General features: G+C 27.1%; 1 protein-coding gene across 2 annotated transcripts; it reads right to left on the reverse strand.

The window, feature by feature from the left end:
• Positions 1-4,324: 4,324 nt before the first annotated feature.
• LOC106759059 (vitellogenin-2) lies at positions 4,325-5,398 on the reverse strand. 2 transcript variants are annotated; one of them, XM_014642072.2, is made up of 2 exons: positions 5,122-5,398; positions 4,325-4,884 (listed from the first exon to the last, which is right to left on the reverse strand). In XM_014642072.2, the coding sequence occupies exon 2, from the start codon at positions 4,824-4,826 to the stop codon at positions 4,518-4,520; it is 309 nt and encodes a 102-aa protein (XP_014497558.1). In that variant the 5' UTR covers positions 4,827-4,884; positions 5,122-5,398; the 3' UTR covers positions 4,325-4,517. The 2 variants fall into 2 exon arrangements, with proteins under 2 accessions (XP_014497558.1, XP_022635232.1); XM_022779511.1 differs by lacking the exon at positions 5,122-5,398 and having other exon boundaries at positions 4,325-5,012.
• Between the last annotated feature and the right edge of the window lie 10,992 nt (positions 5,399-16,390).

Here is a 16,390-nt window from a genome sequence, read left to right on the forward strand (position 1 = left end):
ATAATTACATTTGTGTGAAAATATTTCAATTTCAAGTTACATAGCATAAATTCTTATAATGCTTTTGACATAAAACAATTGAAAATATCATATACATTTTTATTTTATTTTTTTTAAAATAAATAATTAACGTCGTTTCTTGCATTTCATATATTTTCTTGCTTCTAATTTATTTTGGAATATATTTTTTAAAATTTATTGTTTATACTTTGAAAAGCCCATCGCGAAAAAAGAGAAAAGATGGTGATGAGATAAAAAGAAACTCTACAATGATGTCATTATTGGTTTGAATAAGGTCCAGGATAATATTTTTTATTTGTGATAAATTTTAATTTTTATGTTTGATTATGTTTTTGTTAGGATTTTTCCCTCTCTTTTACATCTACTGAAATAGACCTTTTCCCTTAGTTGTTTTTAAGTTGATGTTTAATAATACACATGATAGAAAAATGAAGAATTAACAAATAGAATAAAAATTTATAAAATTGATAAAAGTAACATATGGTCTCAACTATTTTTAATGTACCCAGAAGTTAAAATCATAGTTAGAAAATAAATTAAGAAACTATAATGTAAATTAGAAAAATATCTATTTGTATTATATACAACACTTGAATACAATAATAGAATAAATAATATATCCAATTGTCTTATTTTTTATATAATAAACAAAATTACATAAGATAAAAAGTAATAATTATATATATATATATATATATTAAAATAATATTAAGACAGTGATAAAGAAAACCTGCAGAAAATCATGTGCTAATCACATCTAACATCTGTATGTCAGCAATTTGTTGTTGTTTTGTTCTTTAGGTATATGGAATGCCATACCATACATGCCCCACTCTCTTCTAATCATTCAATTTAATTTTATACATAATAACACTGTCAATTACACGCAATTCGTTCCCCAATTTTATTTTAAATTTAATTACACACTCCAGAAATCATAATTATTGTTAGTAAATACAAGTATTAAAAAATATAGTACATTACATATGTTAAAGACAAATTAAAAAAAAATACAAAGACTAAAAACATACTTTTAAACAAAGGTTTAATTAAGTTAAACTTGCATATTTTTAATTGAGTATTTACTCTCTTTTTTCTTTTGTAGAGTGCTTAAAAATTTCAATTTTATTAATTAATTTTATGTAGTTTATTTTTTGTTAATAAAATAATATGATTGATATTTACTTTAGTTGTATTTATTAATAAATAAAGCGAGACTTTATGATTAATATAAAAGTTACATTATAATAATAATTGAGTGTTTTATTTCAAAATGTGTTTATCAATATGTTTTCATTAACCATAATTGTGATCTTCCATTAATGATAAAATGATATCATTTTATGTTAATAACAAAAAATCATATTCCATACAAACAAGTAAGATAATAAAATAATATAATAAGAAAAAAAAAGTTTTTACACTTAGCATACAGAGCCAAATTTGTTCCTGTGCATAATTAGATAGATTATGCTTTGCAACTATAATGTATAATATATTACAAACCACCGCTAGTAATCTGGGCCCAGTATAAACAATATAAGACGGAGCCCATTTAAAATGCAAAATCCCAGGTTCAAATGATTCTATTATTCTACCTTCTTTTGAGTACTACTTATGACCATTAACACTAGGTTTTCTGAAAATTGTTATAATTACTTTTTAATTGTATCATAATAGACTAAGATTATCTCGTTAACATATAGGTAAAAACATTTTCATCCTAATTATATTAATAAAGATATCATCATAGTACTAACACAATAATCCTAATTGAGAGCATAATTAAGAATCAAGTATAATTAACAAAAATAAATTAAAGTATAAGATGTTTAACAAATCTAAATAATAATACATCTTTAAATTAAAAAAACATATATCGAACTATTTGAATATTAAAAGAAATACATCTCAAAATTAAAAAGAAAAAAAAATACTAAAGAATATTTCTAACCATATTGATATATTTGATGGTAATGAACCAATAAAAAAATTGGTAAAGCTGAAAGAGTTTGAGTTGGGACAATAAAGGGAAAAGATAAATGAAAAGTTGAGTGTTCAGAGACAAACTTAGAAACTTATAGATTCCATCTAACTCCAGATATAAGACAAAATAAATGCAATGGATATTTTTTCTAGAAATCCTCAGCTTTCATCTTAGGTTAAAATCGAATTACATGCAATCCAACAAGTCACATGTTATAACATCAAACAAAGTGACAAAGAGATAAAGACTCATGTCAACATCAAAATTCAGGTACAGTGTCTGATATAGAACAATGTTTGAAGGAGAATTCTACTACACAACCTTCGACATCTAACAAAAAATTTACCATTAACCTTGTCATGTACCATTTCTAGAAATGTAGAATCAAATCCCAACAATCAAAAATTCATTTCACTATTAATTACCAAAAAAGTTGACTTAACTAAAACTTGTGTGATGAAAAACTATTTATAAATTTTATATTATTATTATAATTGAGATATCAAAATTTGTTTTTAATTTCTTTTTCTTTAATGAATATAAATATGTATCTCTTGATATTATTAATAGTGACTTTCATATTAATAAAAATGTTATATTTCTATTAATTAATTTTAGAATCCTTTAAAATATTCATAAATTTAAGAATTAATTTTACTTACAATTTTTTTTCTATGCATATTATATAAGAATATTATCATAAAAGCTTATATCTTAATAACTTTTACTTGCATTTTGAAAATTAAAATAGTTTTTGTTTTACTACTTATGAAAATATTTAACAAAAAAAATCATAATTTTTGTATAATAATTATCAAAAATTATTTACTTACTAATATAATAGGTTATTCATTTACTTTAAGTTAAATATTTATTATAATTATTTTAATTTAACAATTTAAAATATATATAATAAAATTCAAATCATATTATATATTATGTAATGTTGTAAATATTTAGTTTTACGTTACTAAAGAATATATAGTATAAAGAATAGTAAAACATTATAGATTAATTTGTTTGATTATACACAATAATATTTTACATTTTAAATTTTTATATTTATTATTTTATGTGTAAAAAGTACTACAGTTGTTCCAAAATAATAGTTTTTAAAAAGTTTAAATTATACAAAATTATACTAAAATTTTTAGCAAAGTAAAAAATAATAATAAATTCTATTATAATTTTTATAAATTAATAATTTTTAAATTGCTATTTTGATTATAGTGACAGCTACTAAAGTTGTCACTGTGTTGAGATTATATTTGGTTATTATTATTTTCAAATTTTAAAATGTTTTAAAACTTAAGAACTTTTAATTTAATAGGATATGCTTTTAATCTCTCTTAATTAGCTGCAACTATTTTTTACTGCAGTTAAAAATATTTAAAAACAGTTGAAAATTTTCAAAACTACCAATATTAGTTTAATTTCAGAGTAATGATATGTTACATACATTTTAGTAGCTAGGAATCAAGATTTGTAATTCAAATTTAATAGTGAAAAAATTAAATTAAAATAAAATCAAGTAAATAAATAGAACCGAATTTAGTTTTAGTTGATACATAAGCTAATGAAAATAGGATATAGTCATGAAGTCTAGAACAATATGTTTTCAAAAAAATGGTAAACCATAGCAAAAAGAAAAAAATATGTGACCAAAATATATATATATATATATATATATATATATATATATATATATATTATCAATTAAATAAGTATAATATGCACAAATTTGAATTCACGAGTTCTTAAATTCCCCGGATAGGGTTAAAAAATACAACAGTAACTCTAATTTCTGAACACTTTATTTACGAGAAGCTTCATTCACAGTTTTTTTTATTTGAACACTATTTAAAATACAAAATTCTGTACTTGTATCTTTTATTTAATAAATTATACTCACATTATAAATATTAACTAATAAGAAATAATAATATTGTAATGAAAAGGCTATTTGACATGGTGGTGAAAGGTTAAATCTTGGAACTGACATAATAGGACCTAACTGATGAAAAATTAACTAAGATGAGTGGGGACAGATTGGAAGAAGGGAGATTCCAACTTCACAATCATACTGCCATCAAATTCAAAAACAAAAACAAATAAAGAAAGAACAACCTAAGTTCTGGTAAGTTGCATAAACGGGAAAAGAAGAATGAATGAATGTTTTCAATGCAGATCCAAATTGTAGCCATTTGAAATACTCAAAACCGAATCTGAGACAAGGACATGATTCAAAAGATGAAAGTTTTGATTAGCAGTTTGTTTTAAACAAAGTAAGAGACAGACAAAATCAAAGGTGGGAGGGAAACATGAATCTGGAGTCCAGTTGATGTACATATTTGCAGCAATGTGTAAATCACCTCAGTTAACTTGTAATTACAATGGAATCTATAGTATTTGAAAGATGACCAAAAAAGGATCTCATGGATCAGAAACAAAAAAATTGTGCAAGTTGGAACCATAAAAACGGAGTACAAGATCTGTGCACTTTTGCAGTTCATGAATCCCCATGCTTGTGCCAGCAAACTAACATGGCCACACACCTTCTCATTATGTAAAAACGTGCTTTCTGTTCTTTAGCTATATTGGTGCATTTCCGACCGATGGAAGGGTTCTTCTGTGAGAAGCTCCGAGGAAGATTGTTGTTGCATTTGGAAGAAGAAGACGAAGAATTCTTCTGGGAGAAGCTTCTAAGGAGAGGTGCGTTTGAAGTAGAGGTACTCCTTGAGAATAATGACCTTGATGAAGAAGAGGCTTGGCTGCTGGAAGCTGTGTCCTTCTTTGATGCCTTTCTCTTTTCGTCCATCACAAGCAGAGGAACAGTGAATGTGACTGTGACTGTCACTATGAGCCTTATCCTTTGTCTGTAAGAAGAAGAGGAAATTGAGATTGTGATAAGAGAGAAGAAAGTCACTGTGGGACTGTATATATGTAAGGCTTCTAAGAGATCATCAGTGTTTGCTAGTAGGTCATGCTCACCACAGCACTTTGTTTATATATATAGCCTTATACCATACATATCCACTTACCATTGCTCATACATACAAATAAATATAACAACAACATTTTATGTTACACCAACTTGTCTTAAAAAAATTTACCATTTTTCACTGTGGTGGGGCTAATTCATGAAACCCTGTCCATGGAAATCGCCTCGGATATGCTATGATTCTCTTTGGAGACACACATCTTGTACGGTTCCAAAATGGGCAGTCACTTATTAAAATCTTCCCCTGTAGACAAAACGTTAGCTGGTTCTCATGTGGAGGATTGTATGTCTTGTGCCTGTTATACTCTTCCAGTGTATTTTTTTTTTCTTTCTGATTTTTCTGATATTTTTCACTGTTTTTGATTTGTTCAAAGAAACAGTTGCAAGCATCCTAAGTTTTTATTTCGGTGGAGCCTTCTACTTATGCTGATTTTTAGAGTGTGCCTAATTTGCAGTTGAAGATGCTTTTCCTTCAGCGGAAAAATGTGCACATGGATGACAGTACTCTGCATCTCCTTGGTAGTCCAAAACTCTGTTTTAATTATAAGGCTTGATGAGTACATTACGAGACCAGTGACTCTTGTTTCTCAATTGTCACTACAGAAACTAGTTTTCAATTTTCAAAAAGTTAAGTTTAAGTCTAATTTGTCTTATCAGAATTTTTCCAACACTTTTCTAAGACCTCATATGTGGGAAATGAGAAAAGATAATTTATTGACAAGTGTCTGATAAGGTGGTCAATCTTATGATTATCGAAATAACACACCACTTTACTCTGTTTCATGTCCATGGATTCGGTGCTAAAGCATCTTTTTTTCTCCCTTTATGAGATATATTTTCTTATTTTTGTCCGTTGAAAAAAAAAAACCAGAATTGTTTGAAGAACACCTTATTATTTTTCTCTTAAAGTTATTTATTTATTGATTACAGGACTGAATTCATAGGCACATGGTATTGGTATTGCAACTACGTACGTAGGTAGGGCAGTAGTTAGAATAGTGAAAAAATATTTTTGGATGCTGAATTTAAAATGTTGAAAGTTATTGTCATGTGAGGGAATTGATCTGTTATTCATTTTGTATTAATACTTTATTAGATGTGGCCGCTCTTAGTACTGCAGTATACACAGTGCAGTTAAAATATGTGATTTTGTTAATCATTTTTGAGAAAAAGAAAAGGAAGATGAAATTTGAAAAAGGAAGGGTATGAAGAAGGAATCTAATGATTTGGAAAGAAGCTTTTTTGAAGATTATTTGACTGGTCAAAAAACTTTGCAATCACATGCATGTAAGTATATGATTATCATTGGTAAGCAAAATTAGAGTAAAAAGTAGATGGAGCATAATTTTTAGGTGTGTCTATTCAGAGTGAATGTGAACCAAGTATTTTGCTTCTTTTTCATGGCACGTACGCATAAATTTGGAGCCTGTGACGTTGTTTTCTGAGGACCCTGTCTCTCTGGGTACACCACAAATTCAGCGTTCTTGTTGTTTTTGTAGTAAAATTTTCATATCTAGTGAAATTATTAATTATTAATGCAGTCAAATTAATTATTCAAACATAACATACAGCACTGCAATCAACTTGTCGTAATTACTAATTAGTGTTGGTCAAAAGATGATGTGGATGGTCAAACATTATGTCACGTGGGGTGCTGTGGTTGGTTTAAATGCATATATTTATATCCTCTAATTTTTGTTAATAAAAGTAATAATGTTTTTCTTCTATCTAATATATTTATCACTCCATCCATCATAATTGCTATTCAGTACACAATTTTTTAATAATTAAAACATAATTTATCTCTACAGGTTTAGTTTTCAAAGGATTGATACAATTTATTCATAATAGATAGACCGATCAAGTAGATAGTAATTAACCTTAGACCCAACATAATAATTCATATAGAATCGATTGACAAAAAATATTTGATGAAATCAAGTTTTTATGTGTTTGGTATTTGTGAATCATAAAAAATAAATAACTATTTTTTAAAAACTTCTAAATAAGCTTCAACATGAGTAGTTATCTAGTTTGTTGAAAAAAAAAATGGTATTCTCAAATCATCAGACATGAAAGAAATATAATTTCCTAAAATGTTTTTAAGGAAATTAAATTCTGAGTGGAGTAAAATTTTGTTTATGTATGTTATGTAGGAATGTTATAGGTAGGTATAGGTGAGAAGTGTATACATATGTGAACAACCTTAAGATTGAAAATGCAGCTAAAGTGGAAAACAACAACCACACAATTATAACTCGAGATAATGGCATGGCTCTCGAAACATGAATTCCTCAATTTTTAATGCCAAAATGTTGAAATTTCTGATTGAGGTGTTTTGGTTTTCACAATGGTTTTGCTGGCCATGTCGGCCGGGGAGAATATGAGGAATGGAGATTCCACATGCAGACATGTGAGCTGCACAAGGATGGTCAGGTGGGGGAGCTCTTACCACACACATACATATGCATATATATAAATATATTTATATTTATATATGCATATATACATTATGACTCTGTCTGTAACAACAGTGCCTACTCAACCATTGTGGGTCAAGGGACTAATATTGTGAATTTCAATTTGGCAACCAAATCATCAGGGCCAAAGTGACGTGTACTATTATACTATACTGTTTTTTTATCCTTTCTTTCTTGTTTTTATTTGTGGCCATGTGTCCCAAGACTAACTAAGATAACATGCAGATTTAAGTTTCATCGTAATTTATCATTTAGACAATAATGCAAATGACAGAGGATACTAATACATGACTTTTGTATAAATACTTATATATTGTCTTTAGGCTTACCTCTTGTTTTCAAAGGATTGAAGTACCTTAAGTAGTGGGGCTCTCCTCCTCCACTTTCTTGCTTCTTTTAATGTTGCAAAGTTCTTCATTACATATGTAAATGTGTAAAATAGAATTAGGGTTAAAATTCTTACCTGTATGCCAATGCTCCTTACATATACTTGACCTTTGTGACCATGCATCTTAGCCTGATTTTGAAGACAATACATGAGAGAAAAACTAAAATCCATATTTTATATGTTCCATATCTACCTTCTAAAGTTTCACACTTTATGACAGACGGTCCTTATGATAGAAACAAGACCAGCTTTTGTTTGATGTTTTTTCTTTTCCACATATACCATAACTCCTTTAATGACCTTATATACATTGTGCTGCTATATTCTTATTACAATATAGGCTGCTAAACATTTCAGTTTTCATCTTGCCCCAGCCAAAAGGAGAAAACAAAATCCTCTCCATGCAATGCAAGCATGCATATTTACACGTGCATGATGTATTTCCTAAATTGGAAATAGATTTACATACACTCTCAGTTAAGATCACAATGAAAGTGCCTTCACTCCCACATGTGTTGTTTGTTACTCAGATCAGATCCCTTTTAGGCTCAGGACCAATATAAGGGTTAATGCTACTTAAATCAAAGTTTCACTACGCTTTTTTACTTCCCAGAATAAGTGAGACGCTAGTTCATTCTTTATATCATACTCTTTTTACGCTGAGTTCATCAAACTACATTTATAAACTCTAGTCAATAACAACACAGGGACAAGAATGGAGATTATTTCTTATACCAATTAATTGAGGCCAACCCCACTCTCAACCATAATTCTCAAATAATTTAAATAACTATTTATTTTATTTCCATATGTGAATAACTCTCATTTATAAGCTTTACTATTTCAACTCGGTAGTTCAAAAAGAGACTTTCTTCATGCCAAATATGAAGAATGATTAACTAACAAATGTCGTCATGTAACATCTTTGTAATTTTAATGAAGGTTTTAACAATAATTTCTAAAAAACCATTATTAAAAGTAGCATAATAGAGAAATGAAGACGATTTCCTGCGCACTCCTTGACTCGTGAGGCTTCACCTCACCATGCCATGCTCATGCGAAGCTCCTTTGCACCGTATTAAAAACTGGGTTTAAACTTAACTCAATTCTACAAAATCAACTTATAATGTGAGGTTGCATCTACTTATATATTATAAATTACTCTTATCTCTAGTGGATGTGGAATTTTTAACATACCCCTTCATGTCGAGGTATAGACTTCTCGAGCGTGAGAGTAGAAATGGATGGTCCGATAGCGTCTCGATAACGGGTGGAATGGAATGCCACATAGATCTCGTTAGGATAGGCTCTAACCATGGCTGTCATACCATGTTAAAAACCACTTTCTAATATGGTATCAGAGTTATGGTTAGAGCCTATCCTAGCGAGATCTATATGGACATTTCTGTTCCACCTGCTATCGGGTCACTATTGCTATCGGGTCACTATTGGACCACCCATTAATTCTACTCTCAACACTCAAGATGTCTATACCTCAGCGTAAAAGAAGTGTGTTGGAAGTCCCACATCGACTAGAGATTAGGTCAATTTATAATATATAACTGGATGCAAATCTTATCTTAGGTAGAGTTGAGTTAGACTTAAAAATCACTTTCTAATACACCACACACTCCTCAGTGTTCTTCCTCATTATAGCGGTCCATGTGAAACCCGATGCATTATTTATGATCAGTCCACAAGAAAAATACAACTTCAAGAAGCATACCCAAAAAAGTTTATTTATCTTCTCCCCATATATGTGTACCCAAACAATCCAATATAGAGAAATTAGTGTATGCTAACTTTTTTTCTTTTTAAAATTTTATATCATCTAATCAATTCTACTAGACATAGTTCTAATTCTACACATACTTTCAAAACTAAATATAGTAATTATTTGACTTCCACGTAAAGAAGCCAACTTGGATTATCAGCTCCACTTTCAAATTTTCCAATATACGTATGTTCTCTTGTGGTGGATTCATACCCATCGAGGGAAGCACCATCTTTCTACTCGAAGACCCAAAGAATTTGATCAAACAATATTTAACAATTCATCATGAGATGCGAAATCTAGATGGTGTAACAATCTTTAAACAATGAATCAAATAATTATAAAGTCTTTTTAGCTTCGTTAAACTAGCGAGATTGAGTTTCCCAAGGGATACCTTCGCGATTGTAAGTACCCTTATAGTATATAGCTAGCTTAGGCTTTTTTATATATATATACAGATAGATAGAGTACCTTAATTCATGTCTTAAGAAGAACATGTCAAAAGTAGGTTACACAGAAGCCAAACTGAATGTACTATGTACTAATGTCAAATACCACCCATATTTTCTAGAGAAAAAACACACTAACTTTCAGACTAAAGGAAAACAGTACTATACACAATATATTTATATATAAACAGAGACGACATGACCACACTCATGATGAAATTCATAATTTTTTTTCGTTTCTTTATCCAGTAAGTGGACAAGTTGGAAGAATCCTATCTTGTTTTACAACAAACACTAACAAAAGCATGCAGAATGATGAATAACATATACAATAGCAATTCCCTATATAAGATCCAAAAGTTACATTCACCTGGATTGATAATTGACTTCCTCACTGTATGCCTCCTTTGATCTGAATCGGAAATTCTAGCCATTTATTTGCCGGTGCAGCATCATCAAGATTCTCACTTATTTATTGGAACTTCCATAGCCAACACATAGTATGTATATGTATGAACATGTGCACTTGTGAAGTCCTTTGGAGGTGTGAATCTTGATGTTGCTGCACCCGCAGATACTGACTGTGTTCTTCACCTTTTTCTCCAAAAGTTTGAAGATATCAGTAATTCCAATTGACCCTGAGATTCAAGAAGTGAGTATATATATGTTACAGTAAGTAGTGAATCCAAGGAGAAGATATATTGGAGGAAATAATAAACTATTGAATGACAAAAACAAGCTCCATGTATATGCTGAAATCTAAGATTTTTTAGCCCGGGTGACAAGGCTTTTTAAGCGGCACCGAAAGTTGATTGAAAAAGGCTAATCAAGATTAGTCTAAATACACACAAAGTAGAGACATACATACATATATACATGTGTATGTGTATTGATTGAATTGGGACCAGAGCAGAAGAACATCAAAGAAACATAACAGAAGAGAAGACTTATATAAACCAGAAATCTAGTACCTTAGTTTTCCAAAGAAGCAGCACTGTGAAGACCCATGGTTGAAAACTTCACCTGAGAGGCTCAAAGTTCAGATCTTTGGTTATGTTTTGAAGTAGTAGCTAGCTGAGTATTTATGTCTGGGAATCGGGGTGACAGAAGTCAATATGAAAGAAAGAGTGTAGAGGAAAAATTCGCACATAGATTGTGCTTTGTAGTGTGAATCAGGTTGATGACAGTATAACTTTGCATTCATGTTTTTAATCCTTTTATTTAATACAACTTAACTAATTAATTCTTTTTGTGCGTAAATAAAAAACAAAATACCAAAAACAAGTTAATGAAATCTTGAATAATATTCTTCTAAAAAATAGTTGTGTTGTCAATTTTTTTTAGTGTATTTTTAATATGGGTGTTAACAAAAATAAATAAATAAAATTGTAAATGGACAATGATATTTTATCAACTCTTTTTTAACAACTTTTTGACAACAGGATATGTGTCATAATTCTATTGATTCGTTTGAATTTATTCTAAAATAATATTTGAAACGGATCAATCACAAACTGTCACGTATGCGTTGTAAAAAAATTGTCAAAAAAAAAATGTTAAAGAGACTTTTACCTAAATATAATTATTTCGAAAAAGACATTGAGATTCTTTATATTTAAAGCATTGAAAGTTGTGAAAGAGTATTTGCAGAAGATGCTTCTAATTTCAAATTAGTTACTTTGCACAATAAGATTATAATAAAAAGTATTATTTAGAATTAATTTCTTTTCATGAGATACATATTCATAAATATTATAATGAAGTTATCAATAGATTTTACTCATTAATTATCAATAAATAATATTATTTCTATTAAAATTAATGATTATTTCGAATCCAGATTTGGATAATCAATTATTCTTGTTGGATGATAAGACAATACAATAATAATAATAATAAAACATAATATAATCTGTTTAAAGCTTAAAAGAAAACCCAATATACATTCCCATTGCATTGACAAATAAGAATGAAAACTTATGAACTTATAGTAGGTCAAACTCAAATTACTCCTATTTGATAAATAAGTGAGGGGAAAGCTTATTTAAAAACTTATATAATTTAAAATTTATGTTTTTTTAAATGTTTATGTGTGTTCATAGTTTAACTGGCGTATATATGTTTGCCCATTTTCTAAGTATTTTATAGTGTTATTTAATCGATCTTTCTCCAAAGTAAAGTTTTATTTAGACTTTTATGTGGGAGATAAAAAAACTTAAAAATAAAGCGTATCGAAACCTAATAAATTCAGTGCCTTAATATGATATGTTAGACTTAGATTCTATATAGAGGACAACAATTTGAATATTGTTTAATAAGTATAGTTGATGTTGTCTAATTTTTTTACTTTTGTAATTTATATTTTATAAAATCGTCAACATATTCCAATTCCTATACTTTACTGATATTATTGGAGACTTATTTAGATTGGTGTATAATAATAGAAAAAAATACTTTTAACAATATTTTTTTTTTCTAACTTTTTGATAACACATACGTGATAGTTTGTGATTGGCTTGTTTCAAATGATTTTTTAAACATAAATTCAAACAGACTAATAAAATAATAAAATGTGTCCTATTATCAAAAAGTTGTTAAAAAAAATTGTCAAAATATCAGGATCTATAATAATAATCGATAGAAAAGAAGATGACAAGTTTTTTTTTCTTAAATACAAACTAAAAAACTATAATAATCTAGTTGTTTCATTATTGTAACAATTGGCTAAGATGTATATGAATATATTCTTTTATTGTATTTTAAGATATATCTACTAAAATAAGGATTTTTTCCATTATATAAATCTTATCAATGGTCCCAATCAATAGACATGTAATTTAAATTAAGGACACACAATGCATGATGACATGTAAAGCCCGAGCCACGTCATAAAGTTAGCAGCATGCAATATTCCGTTTCTTCTTTTGGCCACTCAGGTTTAATATTTTATTTAGATTAAATTTATTCACTAGGAATCTAATTATCTTCTTATTAGAGATAAGAACAATTTGAAAACAACTATCTTCCCATTCTAAGCAAGTTTAAGCACCTAAAAATAAATAATAATAATAATAATTTTTGTTCCTATTCAGAACAATATACATACTAAAAACCACACTTCAATCAGATTCGCTCTTCATTCTAAATTAAACCAACATGTGTCTATTAAAGAATATTACATATTATAATTAATAGTGATAATTTTATATTATAGTTATTATTTATGACAATGTATATTAATATATTTATTATTAGTTACATTGTATTATAAATATTTTATCATTAACTACATAGTTATTATATATTTGAAATAATTATTATTTTAATAAGAATATAAATTTATTGTCGATATTGATTATATGAATATAATTAACATTGTTTAAAAAAATAAACATTTCATATATAATTATTCTTATTCATTATATTTATAAAAATCTTAAATTATTTTCCTAATATAAGCGTCAATAATCTAAATTCCGATAAGATCAATGATAAAATAAATTAAAAAAAAATAAAAATATTATTTATTATCATTAAAAATTCATGAAAATATATAATTAAGAAATACCAAACCCGAGAGACATGTTGTTATGCTAGCACGGCCCGCCCACGAGTTTTTGATGTTCGCATTCCAAACTACGGGCAACTTATAGTTTCATGCTGCAGAATAAACTTTTCATTTTCTATATAATCTGAAATACAAATTTTATATTCTAATTATAAATATTTTTTATTTTTAATTTTATATTGTGTAATTCAAATATTATTTTTATTTTTTGTTTTTGATTTAAATTATATTCTGAAAATATTTAATGATTTTATTTTGTATATTTTTTAATATACAGTCCAAAATATAAATATATTTTAAAATACATAATTTAAAACTTAAATATAAAAGCAATTCGAACATAAAAAAATTATTCTAAATATATAATTTTAAATGAGAAAAATTATGAAATAATATAAAAGACATTTCAAATTATATATTTTGATACCAATTAAAATTATGAGGTGAAGGAATAAGCCACCAAGATTAGGCCGAAAAAGCCCAACACTCTCCGCGTACCAATCCGTTTTATTGTTTAAATTCTTTAACTCGAAATTTATTTTATTTATTTTATTTTAACTATGGTTTGCCGTTTGGTAATGTAAAGTGGAAGAAAAAAATAAAGGAGCTAGTTAATGCAATGAATAAAAATAGGATATACACGAAATAAAATAAATCAGATTCAGACGTATATAATAACTTTTATAGATACATAAAATAGATAGTAGATATAGATTTAATTAATAATTTGATTTTTATATTTAAATTTTTAATTTTATTTTATTTTTTATTTAAATTTATCCTAATATTTAAAATTATATAATTTTTAAATTTTTCTTTCTCAATTGAAACTCTATTTTTTTTATCACTTCCATAAAATAACATTAACATAGAAGAAGTGAATGTTAACATAATTAAATAATAATAATGCTAACATAATAAAAAAATTGATTGTACAATGTTTCAATTAAACAAAATACTTAATGAATAATTTGATGCTTATATTTTAAAAAAAAATGTGACAAAAGAATACTTAATTTAATAATTTGGTGTTATATTTAAAGTTATATGATTTCTATATTTTTTTACTCTATTAAGATTCTTAATTATTTTATTTAAATGTCTGTGAAAATGTATCTATCAAATAAAATATTAATTAAGAAAAATACTTAATTAATAATTTGATTCTTGTATTTAAAGTTATAAAATTTCTATATATTCTTTTATTCATTTGAGTTTTTTTTTAAGTAAAAAATGAAGATAATATAATCTTTTTTGATTTTTTTTTTAAGTAAAAAATGAAGATAATATAATCTTGTTCAACACATCAAGATTAACATAATTAAAAAATACAATTGATTACATCCTAACAAATCCCTTTGAAGATAATTTGTAGAAGTGAATTTGAGTAAGTTTAAAAGAAATAAAAATGAAATTATTTGGATTAAAAACAATGTAATTTTAGTGAATTTAAGATGAAATTTTATATATGATATGAGAGGTATAATATATTAAAAAAATATTTTAATGCATAAAATTAGATAATTATCATTTTATCCTTAAATGTAAAACTCATGAAAAATATTCTTTTTAATGAATAGTGATAAATTTTATTAGTATTATTATTATTAGTAGTAATAATAATTTTAATGTATAGAAAATATAATTAAATAGAAAATTTTTATTAGAAAAAAATTTAAAAAAAATTATGGTATAGAATTATAGTAATTTTAAAAGGACGGGGTTCAAAATTTTGAAAACCTATTTTAGAAGGTTTTGTAAGAAAAAAAAGTAAATAAATAAAAATAAATTCATGAAGGGATAAGAATTACTACGTTGCAATGGTTAAGGGAGGATAAGATTTGCTAGTGATTTTTGCAAGTTGTGGTTAAAATATTAATAAAATACTATTAAAATAATATTAAAATAATAAATAATATTAAAAAAAATTGAATAGTAAAATTTTTGGCTATAAATAGCCAAGGTAGAAATGAGAGTTCTGCACCAAGAAGAAAAATTAAGGAGTGGAAAAAAAAATTTAGAAAGGAGAGTGGGAAGAAATTTTAGAGTAGAGATTCTAGAAGGTTTCCGAGAACAACCTTTGATCAAGAAACTAAGTTTGGAAAAAAGGTAAAGGGAGCTTATTGTGATACAATATTTTTGCTTAACTATTCATGTCTTGAAATTATGTGCAATTATTGTTAATGAAAAACCTATGTGCTTGTTGTATAACTATTTGAATTTCTGTGTTAATATTATATGTTGTTGTTTTGAATATGTGAATAAGAAATTTGTTAATAACAAGTTGAGGAACACTTTGGCTAGGAAAGACTCGGTATTTAAGTTGTCCATTGTGACACACCTCTCTTTCCTGGAAGTCTACTCGATGTGTTCTAACTAAATTCTTATTAAACAAATTATATTTTGCCGATTTTATTTTGTAAAATACTCAATGAATATGAAATCTATGTTGAATGTATTATATTATGTTGGATGTGAAATTATGTATTTGAACATAGCAAGAGTTTGGTGGAGAGTGAGAAATCCTTACCGAAGATCCACCTTGAGAAGTTGGACAGAGTAGGAAGGATGTAGCTTCAGTGGTTGTATTTATATCCGAAGATCCAGTTTAGGGGACAGAGTAGGATAAGATAATTGAGCTAGCAAGTAGGTGCATCCATATCCGAAGATCCACTTCGGGGGACAGAGTAGGATATGATGTATCTGAGTAAAGTACCACCGT

The sequence above is a fragment of the Vigna radiata genome, chromosome 4 (assembly GCF_000741045.1).
Source record: "Vigna radiata var. radiata cultivar VC1973A chromosome 4, Vradiata_ver6, whole genome shotgun sequence".
NCBI lineage: Eukaryota > Viridiplantae > Streptophyta > Magnoliopsida > Fabales > Fabaceae > Vigna > Vigna radiata.